The sequence below is a fragment of the Bombina bombina genome, chromosome 2, assembly GCF_027579735.1.
Source record: "Bombina bombina isolate aBomBom1 chromosome 2, aBomBom1.pri, whole genome shotgun sequence".
Classification (NCBI taxonomy): domain Eukaryota; kingdom Metazoa; phylum Chordata; class Amphibia; order Anura; family Bombinatoridae; genus Bombina; species Bombina bombina.
Window position 1 is genome coordinate 1386742762 of NC_069500.1, and position 20625 is coordinate 1386763386.

General features: G+C 41.8%; 1 protein-coding gene across 1 annotated transcript in view; it reads right to left on the reverse strand.

Annotated features, from left to right (window-relative positions):
• LOC128650395 (solute carrier family 4 member 11) overlaps positions 1 to 20625 on the reverse strand; it is a 541036-nt gene that overhangs the window by 202057 nt on the left and 318354 nt on the right. Inside the window, exon 8 of the mRNA XM_053704315.1 lies at positions 19480 to 19603. Within this exon, the coding sequence (XP_053560290.1) occupies positions 19480 to 19603 (124 nt within the window). The remainder of the gene's footprint in view (positions 1 to 19479; positions 19604 to 20625) is intronic.

A 20625-nucleotide genomic window follows, 5' to 3' on the forward strand; every position in this document is an offset into this window, starting at 1 on the left:
TGAACAAAAGGCAGGATAGTCCTTATAGTTACCATTTTGAATGTTGGTATCCTTACATAACGATTCAATATTTTTAGATCCAGAACTGGTCTGAAGGAATTCTCCTTCTTTGGTACAATGAAGAAATTTGAATAAAACCCCAGCCCCTGTTCCAGAACTGGAACTGGCATAATTACTCCAGCCAACTCTAGATCTGAAACACATTTCAGAAATGCTTCAGCCTTCGCTGGATTTATTGGGACACGGGAAAGAAAAAAATCTCTTTGCAGGAGGCCTTATCTTGAAGCCAATTCTGAACCCGTCTGAAACAATGTTCTGAATCCAAAGATTGTGAATTGAATTGATCCAAATTTCTTTGAAAAATCGTAATCTACCCCTACCAGCTGGGCTGGAATGAGGGCCGCACCTTCATGTGGACTTGGGAGCTGGCTTTGGTTTTCTAAAAGGCTTGGATTTATTCCAGACTGGAGATGGTTTCCAAACTGATACCGCTCCTGAGGGCGAAGGATCAGGCTTTTGTTCCTTATTGTGACGAAAGGAACCAAAACGATTATTAGACCTAAATTTACCTTTAGATTTTTTATCCTGTGGTAAAAAAGTTCCTTTCCCTCCAGTAACAGTTGAGATAATAGAATCCAACTGAGAACCAAATAATTTATTACCCTGGAAAGAAAGGGAAAGCAAAGTTGACTTAGAAGACATATCAGCATTCCAAGTTTTAAGCCATAAAGCTCTTCTAGCTAAAATAGCTAGAGACATATACCTGACACCAACCCTAATGATATCAAAGATGGCATCACAAATAAAGTTATTAGCATGTTGAAGAAGATTAACAATGCTATGAGAATTATGATCTGTTACTTGTTGCGCTAAAGCTTCTAACCAAAAAGTTGAAGCTGCAGCAACATCCGCTAAAGATATAGCAGGTCTAAGAAGATTACCTGAACATAAGTAAGCTTTTCTTAGAAAGGATTCAATCTTCCTATCTAAAGGATCCTTAAAGGAAGTACTATCTGTCGTAGGAATAGTAGTACGTTTAGCAAGAGTAGAGACAGCCCCATCAACCTTAGGGATTTTGTCCCAAAACTCTAATCTGTCAGATGGCACAGGATATAATTGCTTAAAACGTTTAGAAGGAGTAAATGAATTACCCAAAATATTCCATTCCCTGGAGATTACTTCAGAAATAGCATCAGGGACAGGAAAAACTTCTGGAATAACTACAGGAGATTTAAAAACCTTATTTAAACGTTTAGATTTAGTATCAAGAGGACCAGAATCCTCTATTTCTAATGCAATTAAAACTTCTTTAAGTAAAGAACGAATAAATTCCATTTTGAATAAATATGAAGATTTATCAGCATCAACCTCTGTCACAGAATCCTCTGAACCAGAAGAATCATTATCAGAATCAGAATGATGATGTTCATTTAAAAATTCATCTGAAAAAATATGAAGTTTTAAAAGACCTTTTACGTTTGCTAGAAGGAGGAATAACAGACATAGCCTTCTTAATGGATTTAGAAACAAAATCACTTATGTTAACAGGAACACTCTGAGTATTAGATGTTGATGGAACAACAACAGGTAATATAACATTACTAAAGGAAATATTATCTACATTAACAAGTTTGTCATGACATTCATTACAAACAACAGCTGGAGGAACAGATACCACAAGTTTACAGCAGATACACTTAACTTTGGTAGATCCAGCACCAGGCAGCGATTTTCCAGAAGTATCTTCTGACTCAGGGTCAATCTGGGACATCTTGCAATATGTAATAGAAAAAACAACATATAAAGCAAAATTGATCAAATTCCTTAAATGACAGTTTCAGGAATGGGAAAAAATTTCAGTGAACAAGCTTCTAGCAACCAGAAGCAATAAATAATGAGACTTAAATAATGAGGAGACAATAGTGACGCCCATAATTTTTAGCGCCAAAAAAGACGCCCACATTATTTGGCGCCTAAATGCTTTTGGCGCCAAAAATGACGCCACATCCGGAACGGCGACACTTTTGGCGCAAAAAAAGTAAAAAATTACGCAACTTCCGGCGACACGTATGACGCCGGAAACAGAAAAAAAAAATTTGCGCCAAAAAAGTCAGCGCCAAGAATGACGCAATAAAAACATAATTTATGCTTACCTGATAAATTCCTTTCTCCTGTAGTGTAGTCAGTCCACGGGTCATCATTACTTATGGGATATTAACTCCTCCCCAACAGGAAGTGCAAGAGGATCACCCAAGCAGAGCTGCTATATAGCTCCTCCCCTCTACGTCACACCCAGTCATTCCACCAGGAACCAAACGAGAAAGGAGAAACTATAGGGTGCAGTGGTGACTGGAGTATAATTAAAAAATTTAGACCTGCCTTAAAAAACAGGGCGGGCCGTGGACTGACTACACTACAGGAGAAAGGAATTTATCAGGTAAGCATAAATTATGTTTTCTCCTGTTAAGTGTAGTCAGTCCACGGGTCATCATTACTTATGGGATACCAATACCAAAGCTAAGTACACGGATGACGGGAGGGACAGGCAGGATCTCTATACGGAAGGAACCACTGCCTGAAGAACCTTTCTCCCAAAAACAGCCTCCGAAGAAGCAAAAGTGTCAAATTTGTAAAATTTGGAAAAAGTATGAAGAGAAGACCAAGTTGCAGCCTTGCAAATCTGTTCAACAGAGGCCTCGTTCTTAAAGGCCCAAGTGGAAGCCACAGCTCTAGTAGAATGAGCTGTAATCCTTTCAGGAGGTTGCTGTCCAGCAGTCTCATAGGCTAAACGTATTATGCTACGAAGCCAAAAGGATAGAGAGGTAGCAGATGCTTTTTGACCTCTCCTCTGTCCAGAATAAACGACAAACAGGGAAGAAGTTTGTCGAAAATCTTTAGTTGCCTGTAAATAAAATTTCAGGGCACGGACTACATCTAGATTGTGCAGAAGTCGTTCCTTCTTTGAAGAAGGGTTAGGACACAATGATGGAACAACAATCTCTTGATTGATATTCTTGTTAGTGACTACCTTAGGTAAGAACCCAGGTTTAGTACGCAGAACTACCTTATCTGAATGAAAAATCAGATACGGAGAATCACAATGTAAGGCTGATAATTCAGAGACTCTACGAGCCGAGGAAATAGCCATTAAAAACAGAACTTTCCAAGATAACAGCTTGATATCAATGGAGTGAAGGGGTTCAAACGGAACACCCTGTAAAACGTTAAGAACTAAGTTTAAGCTCCACGGCGGAGCAACAGATTTAAACACAGGCTTAATCCTGGCCAAAGCCTGACAAAAAGCCTGAACGTCTGGAACTTCTGACAGACGCTTGTGTAAAAGGATGGACAGAGCTGAGATCTGTCCCTTTAACAAACTAGCAGATAAACCCTTTTCTAAACCTTCTTGTAGAAAAGACAATATCCTAGGAATCCTAACCTTACTCCATGAGTAACCCTTGGATTCGCACCAGTGTAAGTATTTACGCCATATCTTATGGTAAATTTTCCTGGTAACAGGTTTCCTAGCCTGTATTAAGGTATCAATTACTGGCTCTGAAAATCCACGCTTTGATAAAATTAAGCGTTCAATTTCCATGCAGTCAGCTTCAGAGAAATTAGGTTTTGATGTTTGAAAGGACCCTGAATTAGAAGGTCCTGTCTCAGAGGCAGAGACCAAGGTGGACAGGATGACATGTCCACTAGATCTGCATACCAGGTCCTGCGTGGCCACGCAGGAGCTATTAGAATCACTGATGCTTTCTCCTGTTTGATCCTTGCAATCAAACGAGGAAGCATCGGAAATGGTGGAAACACATAAGCCATCCTGAAGGTCCAACGTGCTGTCAAGGCATCTATCAGGACCGCTCCCGGGTCCCTGGACCTGGACCCGTAACGAGGAAGCTTGGCGTTCTGGCGAGACGCCATGAGATCCATATCTGGTTTGCCCCAACGTCGAAGTATTTGGGCAAAGACCTCCGGATGAAGTTCCCACTCCCCCGGATGAAAAGTCTGGCGACTTAGGAAATCCGCCTCCCAGTTGTCCACTCCTGGGATGTAGATCGCTGACAGGTGGCAAGAGTGAGACTCTGCCCAGCGAATTATCTTTGATACTTCCATCATCGCTAGGGAACTTCTTGTCCCTCCCTGATGGTTGATGTAAGCCACAGTCGTGATGTTGTCCGACTGAAACCTGATAAACCTCAGAGTTGCTAACTGAGGCCAAGCCAGTAGGGCATTGAGAACTGCTCTCAATTCCAGAATGTTTATTGGAAGGAGACTCTCCTCTTGAGTCCATGATCCCTGAGCCTTCAGGGAATTCCAGACAGCGCCCCAACCTAGAAGGCTGGCGTCTGTAGTTACAATTGTCCAGTCTGGTCTGCTGAAGGGCATCCCCCTGGACAGATGCGGCCGAGAAAGCCACCATAGAAGAGAATCTCTGGTCTCCTGATCCAGATTCAGCGTAGGGGACAAATCGGAGTAATCCCCATTCCACTGACTTAGCATGCACAATTGCAGCGGTCTGAGGGGCAGGCGTGCAAAAGGAACTATGTCCATTGCCGCTACCATTAAGCCGATTACCTCCATGCATTGAGCCACTGACGGGTGTTGAATGGAATGAAGGACACGGCAAGCATTTAGAAGCTTTGTTAACCTGTCCTCTGTCAGGTAAATTTTCATTTCTACAGAATCTATAAGAGTCCCCAAGAAGGGAACTCTTGTGAGTGGTAAGAGAGAACTCTTCTCCTCGTTCACTTTCCACCCATGCGACCTTAGAAAAACCAGTACTAACTCTGTATGAGACTTGGCAGTTTGAAAGCTTGACGCTTGTATCAGAATGTCGTCTAGGTACGGAGCTACCGAAATTCCTCGCGGTCTTAGTACCGCCAGAAGAGAGCCCAGAACCTTTGTAAAGATTCTTGGAGCCGTAGCCAACCCGAAGGGAAGAGCTACAAACTGGTAATGCCTGTCTAGGAAGGCAAACCTTAGATACCGGTAATGTTCTCTGTGAATCGGTATGTGAAGGTAAGCATCCTTTAAATCCACTGTGGTCATGTACTGACCTCTTTGGATCATGGGTAAGATTGTCCGAATAGTTTCCATCTTGAACGATGGAACACTTAGGAATTTGTTTAGGATCTTTAAATCCAATATTGGTCTGAAGGTTCCCTCTTTTTTGGGAACCACAAACAGATTTGAGTAAAACCCTTGTCCGTGTTCCGACCGCGGAACTGGGTGGATCACTCCCATTAGTAAAAGGTCTTGTACACAGCGTAGAAACGCCTCTTTCTTTATCTGGTTTGTTGACAACCTTGAAAGGTGAAATCTCCCTTGTGGAGGAGAAGCTTTGAAGTCCAGAAGATATCCCTGAGATATGATCTCCAACGCCCAGGGATCCTGGACATCTCTTGCCCAAGCCTGGGCGAAGAGAGAGAGTCTGCCCCCCACTAGATCCGCTTCCGGATCGGGGGCCCTCACTTCATGCTGTCTTAGGGGCAGCAGCAGGTTTTCTGGCCTGCTTGCCCTTGTTCCAGGTCTGGTTAGGTTTCCAGCCTTGTCTGTAGCGAGCAACAGCTCCTTCCTGTTTTGGAGCAGAGGAAGTTGATGCTGCTCCTGCCTTGAAGTTACGAAAGGCACGAAAATTAGACTGTCTAGCCCTAGGTTTGGCTCTGTCTTGAGGCAGGGTATGGCCTTTACCTCCCGTAATATCAGCGATAATTTCTTTCAAACCGGGCCCGAATAAAGTCTGCCCCTTGAAAGGTATGTTAAGTAATTTCGATTTAGAAGTTACATCAGCTGACCAGGATTTTAGCCACAGCGCTCTGCGTGCCTGAATGGCGAATCCGGAATTCTTAGCCGTAAGTTTAGTTAAATGTACTACGGCATCAGAAATAAATGAATTAGCTAGCTTAAGGGTTTTAAGCTTAAGTGAAATCTCATCTAATGTCGCTGAGTCAAGGGTGTCTTCCAGAGACTCAAACCAAAATGCAGCCGCAGCCGTGACAGGCGCAATGCATGCAAGGGGTTGTAATATAAAACCTTGTTGAACAAACATTTTCTTAAGGTAACCCTCTAACTTTTTATCCATTGGATCTGAAAAAGCACAGCTATCCTCCACCGGGATAGTGGTACGCTTAGCTAAAGTAGAAACTGCTCCCTCCACCTTAGGGACCGTTTGCCATAAGTCCCGTGTGGTGGCGTCTATTGGAAACATTTTTCTGAATATAGGAGGGGGTGAGAAAGGCACACCGGGTCTATCCCACTCCTTAGTAACAATTTCAGTAAGTCTCTTAGGTATAGGAAAAACGTCAGTACTCGTCGGTACCGCAAAATATTTATCCAACCTACACATTTTCTCTGGGATTGCAACTGTGTTACAATCATTCAGAGCCGCTAACACCTCCCCTAGCAACACACGGAGGTTTTCCAGCTTAAACTTAAAATTTGAAATGTCTGAATCCAATTTATTTGGATCAGATCCGTCACCCGCAGAATGAAGCTCTCCGTCCTCATGCTCTGCATATTGTGACGCAGTATCAAACATGGCCCTAGCATTATCAGTATACTCTGTTCTCATCCCAGAGTGATCTCGTTTACCTCTAAGTTCTGGCAATTTAGACAAAACTTCAGTCATAACATTAGCCATGTCTTGTAAAGTGATTTGTAATGGCCGCCCTGATGTACTTGGCGTTACAATATCACGCACCTCCTGAGCGGGAGATGCAGGTACTGACACGTGAGGCAAGTTAGTCGGCATAACTTCCCTCTCGTTGTCTGGTGAATGTTGCTTAACATGTACAGATTGACTTTTATTTAAAGTAGCATCAATGCAATTAGTACATACATTTCTATTGGGCTCCACCTCGGCTTTTGAACATATTGCACAAAGAGTTTCCTCTGAGTCAGACATGTTTAAACAAACTAGCAATTAGACTAGCAAGCTTGGAAATACTTTTCAACTAAATTTACAAGCAATATGTAAAAACGTTACTGTGCCTTTAAGAAGCACACAAAAACTGTCACAGTTGAATAACAATGAACCGGATTAGTTATATAAATCAAAATTAGCAAAGGATTGCACACATTAGCAATGGATGATTAACCCTTAATATCAGAAAAAAACGTATAACAATTGACAATATAAACGTTTTTATCACAGTCAAGCACAGTCTCACAGGTCTGCTGTGAGTGATTACCTCCCTCAAAACTAGTTTTGAAGACCCCTGAGCTCTGTGGAGACGTCCTGGATCATGCAGGGAGAAAAAGACAGACTGTGACTGAATTTCTGATGCGTAGTAAAAGCGCCAAAATAGGCCCCTCCCACTCACACTACAACAGTGAGGGGAGCTCAGTAAACTGTTTTAATTTAAAACAACGACAGCCATGTGGAAAATAAAGCCCAAAACAATTTTCACCAAGTACCTCAGAGAATTAAACGATTTAACATGCCAGCAAACGTTTAAAATCAAATATATGAAATGTCTTTAAAAAGCCTGCTGCTAGTCGCTCCCACTGCAAGTTAGGCTAAAAGATATATGCATACAGTATTTTCCCAGTGAAGTGCCATTCCCCAGAAATACTTAAGTGTTAACATATATACATGTCAGCCTGATACCAGTTGCTACTACTGCATTTAAGGCTGTACTTACATTATATCGGTATTAGCAGTATTTTCAAAGTCAATTCCATTCCTTAGAAAATTATATACTGCAACATACCTCTTTGCAGGTGAACCTGCCCGCTGTCCCCTGATCTGAAGTTACCTTACTCCTCAGAATGTCCGAGAACAGCAAACGGATCTTAGTTACGTCCGCTAAGATCATATACAAAAACTCAGGTAGATTCTTCTTCAAATTCTGCCTGAGAAGGAAACAACACACTCCGGTGTCGTTTAAAATAACAAACTTTTGATTGAAGATATAAAAAACTAAGTTTAATCACCACAGTCCTCTCACACATCCTATCTATTAGTTGGGTGCAAGAGAATGACTGGGTGTGACGTAGAGGGGAGGAGCTATATAGCAGCTCTGCTTGGGTGATCCTCTTGCACTTCCTGTTGGGGAGGAGTTAATATCCCATAAGTAATGATGACCCGTGGACTGACTACACTTAACAGGAGAAATGAAGCATTTTCAGCCCCCGTGAGCCTAACAGCCCACAGGGAAAAAAGTCAAATTTTAAGGTAAGAAAAAAATTGATTGATTCATATGCATTATCCCAAATATGAAACTGACTGTCTGAAATAAGGAACGTTGAACATCCTGAGTCAAGGCAAATAAATGTTTGAACACATATATTTAGAACTTTATATAAAAGTGCCCAACCATAGCTTAGAGTGTCACAGAAAATAAGACTTACTTACCCCAGGACACTCATCTACATGTAGTAGAAAGCCAAACCAGTACTGAAACGAGAATCAGTAGAGGTAATGGTATATATAAGAGTATATCGTCGATCTGAAAAGGGAGGTAAGAGATGAATCTCTACGACCGATAACAGAGAACCTATGAAATAGACCCCGTAGAAAGAGATCATTGAATTCAAATAGGCAATACTCTCTTCACATCCCTCTGACATTCACTGCACGCTGAGAGGAAAACCGGGCTCCAACCTGCTGCGGAGAGCATATCAACGTAGAATCTAGCACAAACTTACTTCACCACCTCCATAGGAGGCAAAGTTTGTAAAAACCGATTTGTGGGTGTGGTGAGGGGTGTATTTATAGGCATTTTGAGGTTTGGGAAACTTTGCCCCTCCTGGTAGGAATGTATATCCCATACGTCACTAGCTCATGGATTCTTGCTAATTACATGAAAGAAAAAATAAAAGTCAAATTGAAAAAGACTGAACCCCAGGTAAAAAAAAAGTTTAAATAAACTTCCCAAACATGATTCCTATACTGAAACTGTTTAGACTGCAAAGGGAAATACACATAGAACTGACTCATGGCAAATATAAGTAAAATACATATATTTAAAACTTTATATTAATATATAAAATGCCAAACCATAGCTGAGAGTGTCTTAAATAATGATACATACTTACCAAAAGACACCCATCCACATATAGCAGATAGCCAAACCAGTACTGAAAGATATCAGCAGAGGTAATGGTATATTAGAGTATATCGTCGATCTGAAAAGGGAGGTAGGAGATGAATCCCTACGAACGATAACAGAGAACCCTTGAAAATATTTCACGCAAGGAAAACCATAAAATCAAACAGGAGATACTCTCTTCACATCCCTCTGACAAACACTGTACTCTGAGAGGAATTGGGCTTCAGAATGCTTAGAAGTGCTAATCACAAAAAACAAACAAAAACTTACTTCCACATCTCCATAGGAGGCAAAGTTTGTAAAACTGCATTTTGAGGTTTGGGAAACTTTGCCCCTCCTGGTAGGAATGTATATCCCATACGTCACTAGCTCATGGACTCTTGCCAATTACATGAAAGACATTGCTAATCTTCATGATATTCATGGTTTTGTTCAGGCTTTGGCCCGTATTAAGCCTGTTATTTCTCCTCCATGAAATCTTAACCTTGTGTTGAGGGTTTTACAAGCTCCTCATTTTGAACCTATGCATAAGATAGATATAAAACTGCTTTCTTGAAAGCTTTTACTACTTTTAGCTATCTCTTCTGCTAGAAAAGTTTCAGAGTTATCTGCTCCTCCTTATCTTGTTTTTCATCAGGATAAGGCAGTTTTACGGACTACTTTTGATTTTTTGCCTAAAGTCGTTTCTTCAGAAAACATTAGCAGATAAATTGTTGTCCCTTTTTTGTATCCTGATCCTAAGAATGCTTCAGAGAGATATTTGCATCACCAGCTAGTTTCCTAAGCATGCTATTTAACAAAGGGTACTAAGAGAACCAAGTCAATTTGAAAAGTCTATTAATAATGCATGCTCTGGTTTATTAATTTTGACTGTTATGTCCCTTTAAACATTTTATAGTGAATTCAGTTTTGAGATTTATGTTCCTTTTATAATATGTATCTCTAATTTTACAACATAAGCAGCAGACTCTGCAGTACCTGCAATGTGGTGTCAGGTTTACATTGCCGGTGCAGAATCATCTTAGTTTTACGGCCAAATAAAATTAATATGACAGAGAACAGTAGGGAGAATGACAGCAGATTTATGTTTTTCTGAATTTCCTCAATGTTCCAAATATATATATATTGTGTGTGTGTGTGTGTGTGCGCGCATGTATGTGCGAGTATTTCCTCAATGTTCCAGTGAATCTGCGTCTAAATAAAAGGTACCTTTTCATTTGTTTTCTTTATTAAACTGATAAATAAAGTGGCCTTTATTTTTAGTGATGGTAAATTCTAGCATTTTTTAAACGCTAGGATTTACCATCACTTTAAAAGTAATATGTTTACCATCACTTTAAAAGTACATACAGAGAGAAGTGCACTCACAGGAACGAACAACTGGCTCAATAACATTGTTAGCCTGTTCTATGGCGATTTACCACCTGGGTGCAGCTTTTTAGCCCAGTAATGCCTTTCACAGAGTAGAACTTTCCTGTAGTATATCAGTCTGATCCCGCCTATTACGGTCAGTCCAGCGCCGAAATACCAGGCAATTCCTCTCTGAACAAGGAACACAGCAACCCCAGACGATCGTTTCGGCCTTCATTGGGCCTCGTCAGTGAGGTGTAGCTATATTCCTCTAAGCACACTGAGCAAGGAGTCCACGTCTGGTTGCCCCTTTTTTCCCATAGGGAGACTAAATACATACAGAGAGAAGTGCACTCACAGGAACGAACAACTGGCTCAATAACATTGTTAGCCTGTTCTATGGCGATTTACCACCTGGGTGCAGCTTTTTAGCCCAGTAATGCCTTTCACAGAGTAGAACTTTCCTGTAGTATATCAGTCTGATCCCGCCTATTACAGTCAGTCCAGCGCCGAAATACCAGGCAATTCCTCTCTGAACAAGGAACACAGCAACCCCAGACGATCGTTTCGGCCTTCATTGGGCCTCGTCAGTGAGGTGTAGCTATATTCCTCTAAGCACACTGAGCAAGGAGTCCACGTCTGGTTGCCCCTTTTTCCCATAGGGAGACTAAATACATACAGAGAGAAGTGCACTCACAGGAACGAACAACTGGCTCAATAACATTGTTAGCCTGTTCTATGGCGATTTACCACCTGGGTGCAGCTTTTTAGCCCAGTAATGCCTTTCACAGAGTAGAACTTTCCTGTAGTATATCAGTCTGATCCCGCCTATTACGGTCAGTCCAGCACCGAAATACCAGGCAATTCCTCTCTGAACAAGGAACACAGCAACCCCAGACGATCGTTTCGGCCTTCATTGGGCCTCGTCAGTGAGGTGTAGCTATATTCCTCTAAGCACACTGAGCAAGGAGTCCACGTCTGGTTGCCCCTTTTTCCCATAGGGAGACTAAATACATACAGAGAGAAGTGCACTCACAGGAACGAACAACTGGCTCAATAACATTGTTAGCCTGTTCTATGGCGATTTACCACCTGGGTGCAGCTTTTTAGCCCAGTAATGCCTTTCACAGAGTAGAACTTTCCTGTAGTATATCAGTCTGATCCCGCCTATTACGGTCAGTCCAGCGCCGAAATACCAGGCAATTACTCTCTGAACAAGGAACACAGCAACCCCAGACGATCGTTTCGGCCTTCATTGGGCCTCGTCAGTGAGGTGTAGCTATATTCCTCTAAGCACACTGAGCAAGGAGTCCACGTCTGGTTGCCCCTTTTTCCCATAGGGAGACTAAATACATACAGAGAGAAGTGCACTCACAGGAACGAACAACTGGCTCAATAACATTGTTAGCCTGTTCTATGGCGATTTACCACCTGGGTGCAGCTTTTTAGCCCAGTAATGCCTTTCACAGAGTAGAACTTTCCTGTAGTATATCAGTCTGATCCCGCCTATTACGGTCAGTCCAGCGCCGAAATACCAGGCAATTCTGTTCTATTACATTTGAAATAAAGAATGGTGGATACCAAATACTTCTGGCAATTTTTATTTAGTACAGAGAAAATAATGCATTTTCCTAAAAAAAAAAAAGTGGATGGATACCAATATTTTCAGCCACATCCCATCTGTATGTATGTGTGATTATGCTCTTGTTTTTTATTAATTGGACACAGGTTTTGAAGAGGAATACATGAATAGGGAATCAGCAGTAAATGAAATGCTGTGATAGAACTGGCATTTAGCTATTTATTTCTACTGAAAAAAAAGCTCCAAGCGGGGTTACAAACACAAATGTAAATAAATGACCATGATTAGTTGGAGTGGGAAATGGCACAGACAGTGTTTGTGGTTAAGATGGCACAACCTTAGAGATTTAGGTTCCAAGTCTACAGGCGCCGCATGAAAAATGTGTATCTACTTGCACGCTCAGCACAAAATACACTAACGTATGGCTGCAGAAGAGCCGTGTGCTAACAACGTCCAAATGTACAAAAAAGGATAAACAAAGGCCTAATTAAAAATACACTGTGGTGAATACAGAATATAAAACAAGACAAAAAAAATACTTTGTTCTATAGACATTTAACACTTTGTAATATAAAATGTTTAATTATGGGTAGGAAAAATGTAATTATTATTTTTTTGCCTTTTTTAATTCTGAAAATTGTGGACTTTACAGTTACTGTTAAAAATGTGTGCTTCAGACTTAACATTGCTATTGTTGAACATTCTAGGGAATTGTTTATTACTGTGTCTAATGATGATTCCCACTGGTTTGTGGACACTACAAATGTACACTTTTTTTTATAATACAACTTTAAAAAAAACAAAAACAACATTTGCATATTATGCCCAGGTTACTCATGCTTTGACTACATTAGTCTGTCTAATGCATTGCAGAAAAACTGTGTGCACAATAAATGCTTTAAAGGGACATAATACCCATATGTTAAATCACCTGAACATCTCTATGTTCCTCGAAATTTCTTCAGCTCAAAAGTAAGAGCTCTGTGAACGGTTATCCTTCAGCTACAGTTGAAAAGAAAATAAGCAAACCACATCAGCAGTGCTGAGGTCATGCTTTGCTTTACTGTGATCTCATGAGATTTCCCTGAAATCTTGCAAGATTTCATAATAAACTTCCTTAAACTGGAAATAACATGACTGTGACTGCACATACCAGATGGTCACTCCCCTTGCAAGTCCTGATTGGCTGCCTAAAGTCCTTTTACAATGGCATGTGGCTTCAGAGGAAATTTTGCATTAAAACATAATTTATGCTTACCTGATAAATTCCTTTCTCCTGTAGTGTAGTCAGTCCACGGGTCATCATTACTTATGGGATATTAACTCCTCCCCAACAGGAAGTGCAAGAGGATCACCCAAGCAGAGCTGCTATATAGCTCCTCCCCTCTACGTCACACCCAGTCATTCGACCGAGAACCAAACGAGAAAGGAGAAACTATAGGGTGCAGTGGTGACTGGAGTATAATTTAAAATTTAGACCTGCCATAAAAAACAGGGCGGGCCGTGGACTGACTACACTACAGGAGAAAGGAATTTATCAGGTAAGCATAAATTATGTTTTCTCCTGTTAAGTGTAGTCAGTCCACGGGTCATCATTACTTATGGGAAACCAATACCAAAGCTAAAGTACCCGGATGACGGGAGGGACAGGCAGGATCTCTATACGGAAGGAACCACTGCCTGAAGAACCTTTCTCCGAAAAACAGCCTCCGAAGAAGCAAAAGTGTCAAATTTGTAAAATTTGGAAAAAGTATGAAGAGAAGACCAAGTTGCAGCCTTGCAAATCTGTTCAACAGAGGCCTCATTCTTAAAGGCCCAAGTGGAAGCCACAGCTCTAGTAGAATGAGCTGTAATTCTTTCAGGAGGCTGCTGTCCAGCAGTCTCATAGGCTAAACGTATTATGCTACGAAGCCAGAAAGAGAGAGAGGTAGCAGAAGCTTTTTGACCTCTCCTCTGTCCAGAATAAACGACAAACAGGGAAGAAGTTTGGCGAAAATCTTTAGTTGCCTGTAAATAAAATTTCAGGGCACGGACTACATCCAGATTGTGTAGAAGTCGTTCCTTCTTTGAAGAAGGGTTAGGACACAATGATGGAACAACAATCTCTTGATTAATATTCCTATTAGTGACTACCTTAGGTAAGAACCCAGGTTTAGTACGCAGAACTACCTTGTCTGAATGAAAAATCAGATAAGGAGAATCACAATGTAAGGCCGATAACTCAGAAACTCTTCGAGCCGAGGAAATAGCCATTAAAAACAGAACTTTCCAAGATAACAATTTGATATCAATGGAATGAAGGGGTTCAAACGGAACACCCTGTAAAACGTTAAGAACTAAGTTTAAGCTCCATGGTAGAGCAACAGTTTTAAACACAGGCTTAATCCTGGCCAAAGCCTGACAAAAAGCCTGAACGTCTGGAACCTCTGACAGACGTTTGTGTAAAAGAATGGACAGAGCTGAGATCTGTCCCTTTAAGGAACTAGCAGATAAACCCTTTTCTAAACCTTCTTGTAGAAAAGACAATATTCTAGGAATCCTAACCTTACTCCATGAGTAACTCTTGGATTCGCACCAATGTAAGTATTTACGCCATATTTTATGACAAATCTTTCTGGTAACAGGTTTCCTAGCCTGTATTAAGGTATCAATTACTGACTCCGAGAAACCACGCTTTGATAAAATCAAGCGTTCAATCTCCAAACAGTCAGCTTCAGAGAAATTAGATTTTGATGTTTGAAAGGACCCTGAATCAGAAGGTCCTGTCTCAGAGGCAGAGACCAAGGTGGACAGGATGACATGTCCTCTAGATCTGCATACCAGGTCCTGCGTGGCCACGCAGGCGCTATTAGAATCACCGATGCTCTCTCCTGTTTGATCCTGGCAATCAATCGAGGAAGCATCGGGAAGGGTGGAAACACATAAGCCATCCCGAAGGTCCAAGATGCTGTCAAAGCATCTACCAGGACCGCTCCCGGGTCCCTGGACCTGGACCCGTAACAAGGAAGCTTGGCGTTCTGGCCAGACGCCATGAGATCTATATCTGGTTTGCCCCAACGTCGAAGTATTTGGGCAAAGACCTCCGGATGAAGTTCCCACTCCCCCGGATGAAAAGTCTGACGACTTAGGAAATCCGCCTCCCAGTTCTCCACTCCTGGAATGTGGATCGCTGACAGGTGGCAAGAGTGAGACTCTGCCCAGCGAATTATCTTTGATACTTCCATCATCGCTAGGGAGCTTCTTGTCCCTCCTTGATGGTTGATGTAAGCTACAGTCGTGATGTTGTCCGACTGAAACCTGATGAACCTCCGAGTTGTTAACTGAGGCCAAGTCAGAAGGGCATTGAGAACTGCTCTCAATTCCAGAATGTTTATTGGAAGGAGACTCTCCTCCTGAGTCCATGATCCCTGAGCCTTCAGGGAATTCCAGACAGCGCCCCAACCTAGTAGGCTGGCCTGCTGAAGGGCATCCCCCTGGACAGATGTGGCTGAGAAAGCCACCATAGAAGAGAATTTCTGGTCTCTTGATCCAGATTCAGAGTAGGGGACAAATCTGAGTAATCCCCATTCCACTGACTTAGCATGCACATTTGCAGCGGTCTGAGATGCAGGCGTGCAAAGGGTACTATGTCCATTGCCGCTACCATTAAGCCGATTACCTCCATGCATTGAGCCACTGACGGGTGTTGAATGGAATGAAGGACACGGCAAGCATTTTGAAGCTTTGTTAACCTGTCTTCTGTCAGGTAAATCTTCATTTCTACAGAATCTATAAGAGTCCCCAAGAAGGGAACTCTTGTGAGTGGTAAGAGAGAACTGTTCTCTTCGTTCACCTTCCACCCATGCGACCTTAGAAATGCCAGTACTAACTCTGTATGAGACTTGGCAGTTTGAAAGCTTGACGCTTGTATCAGAATGTCGTCTAGGTACGGAGCCACCGAAATTCCTCGCGGTCTTAGTACCGCCAGAAGAGAGCCCAGAACCTTTGTGAAGATTCTTGGAGCCGTAGCCAACCCGAATGGAAGAGCTACAAACTGGTAATGCCTGTCTAGGAAGGCAAACCTTAGATACCGGTAATGATCTTTGTGAATCGGTATGTGAAGGTAGGCATCCTTTAAATCCACTGTGGTCATGTACTGACCCTTTTGGATCATGGGTAAGATTGTCCGAATAGTTTCCATTTTGAACGATGGAACTCTTAGGAATTTGTTTAGGATCTTTAAATCCAAGATTGGTCTGAAGGTTCCTTCTTTCTTGGGAACCACAAACAGATTTGAGTAAAACCCTTGTCCGTGTTCCGACCGCGGAACCGGATGGATCACTCCCATTAGTAAAAGATCTTGTACACAGCGTAGAAACGCCTCTTTCTTTATCTGGTTTGTTGACAACCTTGAAAGATGAAATCTCCCTTTTGGGGGAGAGGCTTTGAAGTCCAGAAGATATCCCTGAGATATGATCTCTAACGCCCAGGGATCCTGGACATCTCTTGCCCAAGCCTGGGCGAAGAGAGAAAGTCTGCCCCCCACTAGATCCGTTCCCGGATCGGGGGCCCTCAATTCATGCTGTCTTAGGGGCAGCAGCAGGTTTTCTGGCCTGCTTGCTCTTGTTCCAGGTCTGGTTAGGTTTCCAGCCTTGTCTGTAGCGAGCAACAGCTCCTTCCTGTTTTGGAGCAGAGGAAGTTGATGCTGCTCCTGCCTTGAAGTTACGAAAGGCACGAAAATTAGACTGTCTAGCCCTAGGTTTGGCTCTGTCTTGAGGCATGGCATGGCCTTTACCTCCTGTAATATCAGCGATAATTTCTTTCAAACCGGGCCCGAATAAAGTCTGCCCCTTGAAAGGTATGTTAAGTAATTTAGATTTAGAAGTAACATCAGCTGACCAGGATTTTAGCCACAGTGCTCTGCGTGCCTGAATGGCGAATCCGGAATTCTTAGCCGTAAGTTTAGTTAAATGTACTACGGCATCAGAAATAAATGAATTAGCTAGCTTAAGGGTTTTAAGCTTGTTTGAAATCTCATCTATTGGCGCTGAGTCAAGGGTCTCTTCCAGAGACTCGAACCAAAATGCGGCCGCAGCCGTGACAGGCGCAATACATGCAAGGGGTTGCAATATAAAACCTTGTTGAACAAACATTTTCTTAAGGTAACCCTCTAACTTTTTATCCATTGGATCTGAAAAGGCACAGCTATCCTCCACCGGGATAGTGGTACGCTTAGCCAGAGTAGAAACTGCTCCCTCCACCTTAGGGACCGTCTGCCATAAGTCCCGTGTGGTGGCGTCTATTGGAAACATTTTTCTAAATATAGGAGGGGGGGAAAAGGGTACACCGGGCCTATCCCACTCCTTGGTAATAATCTCTGTAAGCCTCTTAGGTATAGGAAAGACGTCAGTACACGCCGGTACCGCATAGTATCTATCCAGCCTACATAATTTCTCTGGGATTGCAACCGTGTTACAATCATTCAGAGCCGCTAATACCTCCCCTAGCAGTACACGGAGGTTTTCTAGTTTAAACTTAAAATTTGAAATGTCTGAATCCAGTCTATTTGGATCAGATCCGTCACCCGCAGAATGAAGCTCTCCATCCTCATGTTCTGCAAATTGTGACACAGTATCTGACATGGCCCTAGTATTATCAGCGCACTCTGTTCTCACCCCAGAGTGATCTCGCTTACCCCTAAGTTCTGGCAATTTAGACAAAACTTCAGTCATAGCATTAGCCATGTCCTGTAGAGTGATTTGTAATGGCCGCCCTGATGTACTTGGCGTTACAATATCACGCACCTCCCGAGCGGGAGATGCAGGTACTGACACGTGAGGCAAGTTAGTCGGCATAACTTCCCCCTCGTTGTCTGGTGAATGATGTTCAACATGTACAGATTGACTTTTATTTAAAGTAGCATCAATGCAATTAGTACATAAATTTCTATTGGGCTCCACCTTGGCTTTTACACATATAGCACAGAGATATTCCTTTGAGTCAGACATGTTTAACAAACTAGCAATTAGACTAGCAAACTTGGAAATACCTTTCAACTAAATTTACAAGTAATATGTAAAACGTACTGTGCCTTTAAGAAGCACAGAAAAAAACTATGACAGTTGAATAACAATGAACCGGATTAGTTATAAAAACCAAATTTTTCCCGGTAAAAGCATAAAATTAGCAAAGGATTGCACTCATTAGCAATGGATGACTAACCCTTAATATCAGAAAAAACGTATAACATTTAAAATATAAGCGTTTTTTTATCACAGTCAAAGCACAATCTCACAGGTCTGCTGTGAGTGATTACCTCCCTCAAAATAAGTTTTGAAGACCCCTGAGCTCTGTAGAGACGTTCCGGATCATGCAGGGAGAGAAAACAGACTTGTGACTGAATTTCTGATGCGTAGCAAAAGCGCCAAAATAGGCCCCTCCCACTCACACACAACAGTGAGGGAAGCTCAGTGAAACTGTTTTTAATTAAAAATAAACGACAGCCATGTGGAAAATAACGCCCAAATCAATTTTTCACCAAGTACCTCAGATAATTAAACGATTTAACATGCCAGCAAACGTTTAAAATCTAATTATATGAAATGTCATTAAAAAGCCTGCTGCTAGTCGTTCACACTGCAAGTTAGGCTAAAAGTTATATGCATACAGTATTGTCCCAGTGAAGTGCCATTCCCCAGAATACTGAAGTGTAAACATATATACATATCAGCCTGATACCAGTTGCTACTACTGCATTTAAGGCTGAACTTACATTATATCGGTATTGGCAGTATTTTCTCAGTCAATTCCATTCCTTAGAAAATAAAATACTGCAGCATACCTCTTTGCAGGTGAACCTGCCCGCTGTCCCCTGATCTGAAGTTTACCTCACTCCTCAGAATGGCCGAGAACAGCAAAATGAATCTTAGTTACGTCCGCTAAGATCATACAAAACTCAGGTAGATTCTTCTTCAAATTCTGCCTGAGAAGAAACAACACACTCCGGTGCTGTTTAAAATAACAAACTTTTGATTGAAGATATAAAAACTAAGTATAATCACCACAGTCCTCTCACACATCCTATTAGTTGGGTGAAAGAGAATGACTGGGTGTGACGTAGAGGGGAGGAGCTATATAGCAGCTCTGCTTGGGTGATCCTCTTGCACTTCCTGTTGGGGAGGAGTTAATATCCCATAAGTAATGATGACCCGTGGACTGACTACACTTAACAGGAGAAATAATATTGTTCCTTTTTTACATAGAGATGTTCAGGTGATATTATCTAGTCAACTTTTTACAGCTATGCTGCATCACAGCTATATTACAGCTATGCTACATTTCAAGTGCTTCAACATGTGGGTATCCTGTCCCTTTGAAAACATAATTTGCAGTTTTGCAGTCCAAGAAAGAAAGTAAAAGCTACACAAAGAAAAGAGGGAGGGGCAGTATACAGATAAAAGTAAGACACACACAGCAAACATTTCCATTAGTTGTGCTTCCTATACTTACCATTTTGGGAGGCGCCAGGACCAAAATTACAAATCGCACTTCACATGAATTTTCACCCCAATTCTGCGGCCTCTCAAGTCGGCTAATACAAACATGACGTCTCTGAAGGGACTTTATAGTGCAACTGGTGGAAATAAAGAAGCAAAGTTAAAAAAAATTAAGTTAAAAGCGATTTATTTCTACTTTAGAACTAACAGGAAGTGGTCCCTGGGATACATTGCTCATTACTTGATAATGACTTTCCCAGAGCTCTATTGGTAGATAGGGACACATCACACAAGCATAAAAGTACATAAGTAGATAAAAAAAAAAATACTTGAAAACCCAAGGTTTTTGATAAAGGCCCATTTTGGTATATTTCATGTCACTGTTCCGCCACCAAACAATTATATTAAAAAAACCTTTTTCCAAAACTTTGGGATTCTCATTGAAATCATTTACATACCACTTGTTCAGCCATAGCACAAATGGTTATAAAAGCTTATCTGGGATCCCTTTTGTTCAGAAATAGCAACATGCATGGCTTTGCCATTGCGTTTTGGTAATTAGAAGGCCACTATTTGCAGCTGCGTACCACAATTAAAATATTCCTGGCAATCAATGGGTTTACAAGTTAGCTAGCAAAGGTAATATTGTAGTGCAGGTATTACCCTCCCACAAAACTGATCGCTACCTGATCCCTCCCAAACACTCTCTTGACACTGCCCCCACGCCACCCCCAGTCCCTCTGGCCAATACCACCTTAGGTACTTTGTTTCTAATTATCTTATTATTTTTTTTTGCACTGTTAGATCTCTACTCAACCCTCCTGACTCCTTGATCCAATTCAAACAGCTCTCTAACTCTCCCCTTCTCAATAGTAGCAGCCATATTAGGTACTACCAGCTGTCTGCCAGTTTACAGAAATTTCAAGTTTAATATTAAAAAATGTTTTCTTTACTGTAGGGTCCCCCTCCAAGTGATTATCCATATGGACCCCCTCCCTCTCCCTCCTTTTGCCCTCGCCCTCAAATCCGTTTGCTGTTTTGGAACCTAGGTCTCAGTGCATGTGACTGAAGGAGAGTTCCTGCACATGTAAAAACATATCAGCACTAAAATGCAGTGAAACCTCAATACTATGCTTATAAAGTGTGTGTATATATGTGT